The sequence below is a fragment of the Colletes gigas genome, unplaced genomic scaffold (genome assembly GCF_013123115.1).
Source record: "Colletes gigas isolate AHSC1104 unplaced genomic scaffold, ASM1312311v1 Colletes_gigas_Sc00012, whole genome shotgun sequence".
NCBI classification, from domain to species: Eukaryota; Metazoa; Arthropoda; class Insecta; order Hymenoptera; family Colletidae; genus Colletes; species Colletes gigas.
In genome coordinates, this window is record NW_025106641.1 from 4,943,469 (window position 1) to 4,954,394 (window position 10,926).

Below are 10,926 nucleotides of genomic sequence, written 5' to 3' on the forward strand. Positions count from 1 at the left end.
CCCGAACCTCAAATCCAGATTCGTCCTACGTTTCGTCGGGGCGAATCGAGCCTTAAAACGCGCGGCACACGATCGATCGACATATTATTATTTTCCCGGACTCGTAAACCGCAACGATAGTCTCCCATTCAGACGTTTATTAGAGGTTTATTAATTTTTTGATAGTTCGAGGGAGAGAAGACGCCCCTTTGGATCGCGCTGGGTCGCTTTAAATTCCATTAAAGCGACACAGACCTCGGGGTCCCGTCGGATGGAAAACGATTATTATCGCCCATACGAGTCACCGTTAAGTCCTTAAGAAATATTCTCTGGCGGCGGGTAATATATTCCAGCCAGAGTTTATATCAAGCGCAGTCGAGTTATCCGGCAATTCCGCCGGTAACCGTGGAAATTCCTCAAACGGTTTGGCCGGCCCCACCGTCACCGCCATTCGTAACAGGTAATGTTACCGGAAGTATCATAACGACCCATTCTCGAGTTCTAAGCCCGTCTCTAAATACTGTCCGGAATTACGCGGAAGCGACCGGTCCTGGCTACGCGACCGACGACCGCCGCCTTTGAATCGAAATCTTTCGCCGCGTAATACCGTGGGACCGTTTCCGTGCCTTTTGTTCGAACGCTGCCCGCGGATACGTTGCTTTGCGCCAAGGTATTACGGTCCAAATAGAACAATTATACTTCATCCGCCGTTAATCGATCAATCGACTTTCGAGTGTCCAACGATTACCGACCGCTTGGTCGATTAATCAGATTCCTGGAGTCCAATAGTTATCGACTCGACAAAAGGAATGTTAAATAATACGATTATTACCCTATATTTAAAGAAAATATTTAGCCGTGCGTATAGAAACGTTCGTCGACGTATTCGGAAACTACCAGAGGGTGATTGCACCGAAACTATAATCGCGGACCCGAACGTCGACGTTATCTGGGAACGGCGTCCCGTTTCGGGGTAAAACGGTTAAGGTAATTCGATGGATCGTGGAGTCCCCGGGAATTAACTCGTGTCGCGTCGTCGGGACGTAGAAAGCATAATTCGAATATCCGGCGGCAGTGTCGCGAGAGGAGAGTCCCGGCGCCCAAGGTAACCAGAGACGGGAATAATTTTCGGGGAAACCGATGGCCCGCGGCCATTCGAATTAAAGCGAAATCGAGAGGCGGTAGGAGGAGCTGGTCGGGGGGGCACCGGTCGCGTCCGTATATAAAGGGTTCCATCGACTGCTGTGTGTGGCATTCCTGGCCGAATCGCTGGATAATCGAGATTAGGGTACCGAGCCTTAAACATTTCGAGCCTCCGGACGATCGGCCAAACCCCTCGATAAGCGTTTATTATGAACGAGATCCTCAAGATTTGCCAACGTATCGCCCTGGGGGGCATCAGGGGTCCCTTTCGTTGTCCCCCCCCCCCCCCTCCCTCATCTCGTCTCGTTTTCTCTCCGCGGGCCAATCCTCTTCGGGTCGCGAGATTGCGCCGGTAATTGCTCCTCGATTTCACCTACGTACACACGGCCCTCTATTGTTGCGCGGGAAGCGTACGATCTCTCGTGTGTACATATGGTAGAAGGGGGCAGGAGAGAGAGAGTATGGAACAGCAATCAGTGACGAACTCTCGAGACTGTTCCGGCTGATTGCAATTAAGAGGATACCAAACCGCCATCGACGTCTCTACTTGACCATACCCGGTATTAGCATCCGGAGAATCGCGTACCTCGTAAAAGGGATCAACCTTCGAGGTGAAACGCAGACCACTCGAGGCGCCGGCGTTCCGTGCGGGGTATTCGTTCCATCGACGTCTCGCGTTCCCACGAACACGGACGACGCCTCCGGGGGAATAAGGATATCGAAACTGCGAGCACGATGAAACACTCGTACTTCGACTTATACGGCTCTCGCGATGATAAAGCTACGGGGGGCTGGAATGTCAGCTTTTTACCCCCCACCTCGCCGGAGAGTAGCTGTTACGCCATCGGAATACTTTTTTATGTACGTAGCTTTAAAACGCTCGTAGATGGAGAAAAGCAACTGGAAAAACTCTCCGTGATGAATTAAAAATACAATACTCTTGTGTTATCCCTATTTAATGTTTGGAGTCTTGCTACTTTGTCGACCGTTAGCTGATTTATCGACTTCTGGAGGTTTGACAGTTATCGAAGACAATGTAAGAACCTGTTCGCCAGGTCAAAGAATCGGATATATCGGAGAAGCTCAACGTCGCTGACGACGTCCGCCCTTCAGGAATACTTTTAATATCCCACCGGCGAGGGAACGGTGTAATTTTCAGAGCGACGCGTCGGTTCGTAATCCCCGGGACGAAAGCGATCGGTCACGGGAGACGAAAAGAGACCTCTCGCGTGAGCGTTTCATTAATTGAAAACGGCTACCGTAACGTAAGTCGCCTTAGCCGTGGGACGGACAGTGTAACATCGATTCGGGGTTAGCCTTACGTTCGAATTAATCCCGGCGAGCCGAAGTTAGATCTGGCTCCGGCTAAGCCGGGCTTTTTGGTGACTTAGTCGACCACGTGACACCGAACCTCCGTCTTACTCGCGACTGGATATACCCTAGCAGCGCACGCTCTTCGAGAATTACTTCCCCTTTCGCGGTCCTCGCCATTCTCCGTCATCCCCCGTCCGGTAAATTCTGCCATTTGACCATGGATCAGGCAACCTCTGCCACCGTTAGAAAAGAAACGATCATCCTTCTGTCGCACTATTTTTCTTACCGATTCCATAATGAAAATATACATAACAAAATTATAGACTTTCGAACATCGTGTTAGATTCTGGGAGTAAAAAAACTCGATTGGAATCCGAGGAAGTGAAGGACCAGATGCTTCAAGAACTGAAATGGAACCCGGTGCACCGTCGTGCATAAATCACACGCAGAGAACTTCTTCCAATAATTCATGTAACTGATTACTCAAGAAATCAAGAAATTGACGGCTGATGGGCCTATTAATCTCCCGAACAAGCTATCGAACGTTCGAACGGGAAAGTTTAGTATTGTATCCGTTACGTTTCCTGAATTACGAGTCGTCCGTGCACCAAAATGGCTGTCGCGGACGAAGTTTGGTCTGAAGAGAGCCTGGCAATTTGGTCGTGCTTGATTCCCCGGTCTTATCTTGGCCCCTTAAAATTTCTTACGCCGGAGAACATTCTTCGCGAAGAAGAGAGCTTCTTTGAGAACTTGGACGAAGAAATCTTTCGATAAAGGTTCCCGAAAGAGGAATTTTTATTACCGTGCGAACCGTGGCGGTGGGGAGGGGGAAAAAAGGGAAAAAGTTTAAGAAAGGTCCGTCGAAAAGATATTTTTTCTCCCCGTAAACGGCGCGGAGGGGTGGTGACCTTCCGCGTTAAGACCGATTAGCGATCTAAACTTCGATGAACTCCGAGTTCTGGGAGCCCGCTGGGATACGCGATTCTCCCCAGCTGGCTCTGCCCGGGAATCCCGTTAGACCATCCACGAGGATCGACGGTATAAGGACCGGTTTATCTTTAGTACCCCGCCGCCAGACGTTTCTTCGCGTGGAACTCGATTAAACTTCCATTGCAACTTTTACGAGACATTGTCGAGGCTTAAGAGAGGGAGTATACGATCGCAAACTGCGCCCGTTTCGCCGTGCGTTGGAAAGAGAGGACCGTCGTGATCTGCTAATAACCGGCGATTGATTGAAAAATAGCGGCCGCGGAAGAGAGCTTCCGCCGTGGATAGAAGGGGGAGGGAAAGGATGAGAAACTATCCGCGTGATTTAGGTGAATACCCGGCGTCCCGAAACGCGCCGCGCGATATATATTTCCCCGTTGTTCCTCGGAGGAAGGAGCTTCCACGGTGCAACTTTAACGAGAAAGCGTCGGCGCTTTCGAAGAATATACGATCGAGGCCGACGATGACGGCGTCCCGGAGTAAATCGCGGTAATTAATTGGGAAATTATCGTCGTGACCTAACTACCTGCCATGGACCGGAAGGAACGTTGCCATCGATCGAGGAAGCGGTGTACAGGGTGTTTCGAGGCGCCGCGATATCAGCCGAGAGACTGCAAGCTGCTTAATTCTTTGGTTAAATTTTAATCTTCGAGACTCCGATCCGTATCACGGCTTTGTGACTTATCCATTGTCGCTGTTAATTTGTCATCGATAGTACGATACCGGGGGAATCATCGAAAACACGAATCGAATAGAAATGTCGAGGTACGGTCGGAAATTACCTGGATTTTCAATATCGATCGCCGCAGGCATTTCTGTAGTTAAATTTTAATCTTCGAGGCTTTGTTTCGTTGCTGTCGATTTATTATCGATAGTTAGAAACCGGGGAATCATCGAAAAAGCGACGTCAATGGATCAAAACACGGATCGAGTGGAGATATCGAGGTATGGTCGAACATTGGTTAAATCTTCAATATCCATTTCTTCGAACATTTTTTCAGTTAAATTTTAATCTTCGAGGCTTTGTTCGTTGATATTGATTTATTATCGATAGTTAGAAACCGGGGAATTATCGAAAAAGCGACGTCAATGGATGAAAACACGGATCGAGTGGAAATATCGAGGTATGGTCGAACATTGGTTAAATCTTCGATATCCGTTTCTTCGAACAATTTTTTAGTTAAATTTTAATCGTCGAGGCTTTGTTTCGTTGGATTTGATTTATTATCGATAGTCAGAAATCAACGAATCGTCGAAAAACCGACGTCCAGTGATTAAAAACACCAGATCAAGTAGTAATATCGAAGAATGGTCAGACACTGGACGGAATTTTCAATATCGATTTCCTCGAAAACAAAGCCCCGTACGGGAAAAATTCATTTCACGTTTTCTGTTCAATTTTGCACGTACTATCGCGCCCCGTTCGGATACCTGTCCCGAATCACCCGGTTTATTGAAAGGAACGTTCTGAAAAACGGTATTCCGTGATTTTACGCGCGAGGATTGTTTTAATTTTATCTTGTAGAATTTACATTAACGTTGTTATAACTGCTAGCCCCACTGGTGCCTGCTAACCGCATTAATATTACTGGTACCATTATTATTATTACTGTTTAATGCCTTCCAATTTACGCCCATTGTATGCATTTGACGAATCGCATTGGATATTACCGCGAGAGAGCCCAACAATTTCTCGCCAAAAATATTATAACTACCGACACTACGGCTATTCTCGTTTGCTGTGGTTAATATTATCATTACTGATTAATATCCGCCTATTTACACCGTGTATACATTTTGTAAATAAACCTCGTAATAATAGGAGTCGGTGCAAATACGCAACGTAGATCAAACATTTTTCACAGAGATAAAAGAGAAGCGAGGGTTGCAATTATTTTAAATACAAACAACGTTAAATAAAATTCTCGAGTATGATGCACTGTCTTTTTTTTAAACGTTATCATTTTCCATCTTCCGCGGATTATGTTGTTCTATATTGTCTCGAGCTAATAAATCCATCCATCTATCCAGCCAGTCCCTTCGACTAAAACCATCTCGACTCGTTGGCACGGCTCTGTGTTTTTACGAGAACTTTTACGCCCACCTTAAGGACTTTCCTGTCACTCAGGCGCACGCTCATATATTCCTCCGACGTTTCTCGAGACTCGCTAGATCCTCCTATACGATCCATCCGTGGATCCTGGCGCAGCATCTGGAACCGATAGGGCGCAAGACGCCGCCGATAAAACGCAAGAATCTTTCTAACCGTGTCACGGTAAGTGTAACAATCGCGTTCGCGTTTTTCTTTTCTTCGTAGTTCGTTTTACAAAACGTCAGCCGCGAAAAAGAAAACGGCGACGGTGCACGTACACGGAGGATTTCGAGTCCGAGTTTTGTAAAATATTTTACACGGTTTTCGAGTTGCGTTACTTCGGGGATTTCCACGAGTATTCACGGACCGAATGGAACACATGGAAAGGCGAACGCTGGCCGTAATAGCACGCGTGGCGTTGGACGTTCCTTAGATTATGGGACAGAGTAGAGCGCGGATGTTCAAGGTGGCTGATTAAACCCTGGATTTTATGGGTATTGCGCGTCCACGGGCGAAATACCTTCCCGCGTGTAAGTACACGCGCACACACACCTGACCGCAATCTATTTACATGCATAAACACGCCTGTATTATGCACGACACGCGTACAGAACGGATAGATGCGCGCCTTCGTGCCAATTTCTCTCCTCGCGCAAGTTTCAAAGGACAATCTTCGAAAATGGCCATCTTCTGCTCGAGGGAAGATACAAATTTTCACGTGAAACACGTCTGCGCAAGGTTGCATAGGAAATTACAGAGGAATTCCACGCCTTTGCATACGAAAATTTATTACATCGAACGATAAATAAAATTTTTCCTGATTTTAGTTTGCCAAGATTCGATCAAACTGTTACTTTCTAGACCCTTGGAGATACATTTTGAGAGCAAAAATGGCCACTTTGGAACCTTTCGACCCAGTTCCTTCCACCGGAGGACGTTATACCCCGAACCTTCCCGCAAAGTTCGCGAAAACTTTCGGCGGGGAAAGAGTTCGAAGTCGTCGACGAAGTCAAGGAACCAGACGATCTTCGGTTGATCCAGGACCCGGCAGAAGTTTTAACAAGGCGCGTTCCGATTCGTACCGCCGAATTCGTGCATCGCGGAATGACACGCGCGCGGGCAAACGGCGAGAAGTTAAGAATTAAACACGTTCGCCGCGATACGCTAACGAGCGCGCGCGCACGTTTCGACTCTGTCCCACTTAAACTGCAACGGAGCACAGCTGGCCAACTCGCACTGGAAGAAAACAGTTTTGTTAATTATCCGACGAAAGCAGCAGGCCTGCTCCCACGCTCCTGCAACTATCGACTAAAACGTCACGCGCGAGAATTAACCCAAAAGATTCCTCGTTCTCGTTCCCGTTCTCGTTTCTCGTTTTCGTTCTCTTTTACCGGGCCAACGACGATCTCGAGCATTACGAGCTTTACCCCGAGTTAACTTTCGCGGTATACATCGAAGCTCCATCCTATGTCACTTGGAATTCAATTCTCATAGTTCTCTTTTTGTATAAAGATCGGTCGATAACTGCTGGACACTCGAACGTCGATTAATCGACTAGCAATCGATAAAGTGTTAAAATACAGATATTTATAAAGTGTATAATGTTCAGTTCATTGTGATTTTCATAACCAGGAGACGTCTGAGGAATGGAAGTAGTTAATAACGAGTAGGGTTAAAGAAGTGATCGTTAGAAATAGTAGACAATTACTGAAACATCCACACTGGGATGTATATATAGGTCCTGTGCCAGAAGTAACCGAGGTTCTTTTGTCTTCTTTGGTCCGAAGTCTGCTAATGGACCAGGCGATCCAGCCTTAAGACGCGAGAAGTTGGAAACCATTTCCTGTAAGAGGAGACTTTAGATCAAACTTTGCGGATGAAAAAGATTTGCCATCTAGCGATTACATTGCTAGTAAAAGTTTGAACAGCCTTCGTGGCTCGGGGAGTTCACATCGAACCGCGATACTGACGGAATTTTTAAGTTACAATGTAAACCAGGCCGTAGAATCAACCGTGGGTGGCCTCTTCCATTCGAACGAAAATTAATAACGGTAAATAAATAATTCTACGAGCTTTAAAAATATCTATCGCTGTTGTTGACTGTGTTAAGCGACTTAACGAGCAGGGGGAGGGACGACGTTTCGCGTATAAGTAATTAAGTTAGTACAAATCCGAGCATACCCTGGCGTCCGAATATTTTCGTAACTCTGACCGTGCTGCAGTCCGCCCGCGAGTTTGCAGAAAAGTTTCCTCCCGGTTTGTGTGTACCGGTTTACCGCGACGCGTTCCCGCCCGTAAGAGGAAAAAAATGTAGAATAGTAAATAGCCACGGAGGGCTGTAAAGCAGTCGTTGCCTCCGCGCCGTGACACACAGTGTGGTTAATCCTTCGTTCTAATTTGCGTTTCTTCGTGCGCCGGCTTCGCGACGGATCTCCGAGCTCTGAACGCGACCAAGTGAAAAAATGCCCGGTTCTATAAACGCTCGCGTACTGGTTTCGAAACCACAACCATGGCTCGATACCCGTCCGGGGAAACAAACGTATCGTGCTCGCGAAAAGTTTCTATAAATTGGTTTACCGGAAGTCGACCCAGTTCCGCCGCCTCTGATCAAAGTTTTTTCGATGGGGGGAATAAGTTGCCGGGGAAAAAAAATTTTAACGAACGGAACTCGAGCACGTTCTTCAATTATTAACTATTGTTCTGATGTCGAAGAATTCGAACTCGAGACAAGCTTGACAAGCGGTCGAAAACGCTATCCTCTGTTCTTTCAGAGTTCTTTCCGCGAACTGGACGAATAATCTAGGTTCCTTTGGGTCACCGTCCAAATTATTAAGCTTTGTTTTTTGCCCCCCGTGAACGATGGCGGGAACAAGAACGAGCGACAAGAAAATCTGCCCGGTTAATTACACCTGCTGGAATTTGTACGCGTGCGGAGTTCCGTTGTGACGCGCAAACGTTCGGAATGCCTCTCGAAAAGCTTGTCCGCCGTTGCATAATGATTATTATCGCGCCATTCGGAACGTACCGCGGTTACCTGTTTATTAATGCACGGATATATTACGATTTATTCGCTCGACGAGCAACGATCGCGCGATTATTACAAGCCCCGCGCATCGTTTAATTACAGCCATGATAATTTTAAATAAATTACCATTGTTCATTTGTCAATCCCTAGTTACTCGTAAATTTCGTCGAGCACTGACTGGATACTGCGCGAGTACCGCGGAATTCCGATAATTACGCCGGTCGTTTAAGCGACGCCATCTTGGAGAACGGAAAGAAAAGCATTTGGGTACCTTTTCTGACGAAGAAAAAAATATGTTAATTTATGTATTATAAAAGGTGCATTCAGGATGACCCAAAGGGCTGATGAATATTGTTTCAAATTAAATTATAGCGCAACGAATGGAAATATTTAAAAAATACTGTGAGTCTCGAAAGATTGGATTTCTTTTTAGAAAGTTTCAACCCTTGACGTTCGTTTTGTGTTTATGTTAAAGGACAAGACGCCGGTATTGTACTATCGCCGTTGCTCGGTGTATTGGTTGGAGCGTCGGTGACGCTGGTGCTGATCGTACTGGTGGTGGTGGTGCGAGTCCGGAGGGAAAGAGTATCGAAGCCCCGACACGAAAAACCGGCGGAGCTCAGTGAATTACCGGCCCAACAGTATCCCCTGCAGAACCCTCAGCAGACCGTGGAAACCGACCCCGACGTTATTCCGAATAAATTCGGTAAGTTTCCGGAGACTCTGGCAAGTCAGGGTGCATTATCGACGAACCGTAGAGGAACGAGCCACCGTCGTTTATACGGGGTGTCTGGTAATCCGTGACACGAGCCACCGTCGAATCGATGAAAACGGAAACGAAAGGGTACGGCTGAAATTCAGGGTTTCTCATTCTTTTTTATCGACTCCTTGTTTTCCCACTATATTCTTTCGTATTCAATTCCACCCCACTTTCGAGCATTTACACAGGATCCAGTAAAATTTCATTCAACTTTATACATACGTTCTCGACTAAATTTATCGCGCTTATTTTTAATTGAAAAAACCGATTGATCGTCAACCTGTGGAGTATGTTGTTGCAACATCGAACGGATATCGATGTAAACGGGTTCTTGAAATATAATGGCGACGATCTCGAGCGCGAAATTAGCCGAGTTTGCGGTGCTTTGTCGCCGGGAAAGGGCGCCGTAAAAAGCGAAGTGACTAAAAGCTCGCGATATATTCCGAGTCCTAATTTTGCACCTCGCGGGACAACGAGTACGGTTTTTTTTTTTGGTGCCCGAATAGAGTCGCGGGGGGCACGAAAAGAGTATAGACATTAGGTGGAAAAGCGAGTATAAAAAGCGCGGTCGGCTAATTGTCGGGTACGGTGAGTGGCGGTGGCCGTTTCGCTTCATAACGTTGACCATACCCCTGCCCTGCGTATCCCCAAAAGAATCGTGTGCTGGCTGTTGCAGAGGGTAGTCTGGTGGAGGTGAGCCCGCCGAGTTATCCGGGCGGATATCCCCCAGGACACTGGGTCACGCCCGGACCCACGCCGAGCATAGACGAGCTGTGCCACAAGTTCACCGGAAGGCCGACGGAGCTGAGGTTACCATCGAGAAGCACGATACAGAGTTTGCAGAGCATGCCCGTGACGGGAGGGATGGCGGGCGTCGGCCAGGGCGGCGTGGTCCTCGGCGGACAGGGGGTGATCGTCGCGGGGGAGTGTTTGGACGGCGAGGCGATCAAGCGACGACTAATGGCGAACAGGCTCCCGGAGAGCTGCGTTTAAGCGTTTTCGAACGGCCGTCGTCGGCGACCTAAGCTCGGTTGCGCGTTCGCGAGGACCCCGTCGGACAGTCGACAGCGAGACGAACGATCGAGAGTCATTTGCGGCGAGTCGACGGTTCCACGCAGACGACGTATCGATACGTCGCGCGTGGCGAACGGCTCGCAGACAATCCACTGCGTCGTCGCGATGGACGAGCACCGTGACACGCGCGCAAGATTTGTCGCGGAGAAAGTTTTCGAGCCGGGGAACCGAGCTTTGAAAATTGTTTTGGGAACGTTTCCTCGACGGGGGTAGCAGGTTCCTCCGTTGGAAACGGGAAGCAAACAGGAACGAGCAGGGAAGAGGAATCGACCCGTGGAAAGAATTAGGTGTAAAGTTGCCCTCTCTCTCGAGTTCGCCCGAGGACGCTACGGAAGTTGCATCCCTCTTCTGTCTTTCCGCGTAACTTTTGCCCGAACCGACGGCCAGAGGGGTCCAATGATCTTCGACGGTGTCTGCTCGCATATTTCTTCGCGGGCGGTACGTGATTCACGCGGGTACGCGAACGCGCCGCCCGGGAACCGTGAAAATTCACCCGGAAAAATGGCGAACAAATGGCCCAGGCAGTTTCGAGTAATATATAGGGTTCCTTCC

The 10,926-nt window shown here is 48.0% G+C and overlaps 1 protein-coding gene across 1 annotated transcript in view; it reads left to right on the top strand.

The window, feature by feature from the left end:
• LOC122398936 (nephrin-like) overlaps positions 1–10,293 on the top strand; it is a 234,443-nt gene extending 224,150 nt beyond the window's left edge. Inside the window, exons 12-13 of the mRNA XM_043399206.1 lie at positions 9,016–9,246; positions 9,977–10,293. Of these exons, the coding sequence (XP_043255141.1) occupies positions 9,016–9,246; positions 9,977–10,293 (548 nt within the window). The remainder of the gene's footprint in view (positions 1–9,015; positions 9,247–9,976) is intronic.
• The last annotated feature ends 633 nt before the right edge of the window (positions 10,294–10,926 follow it).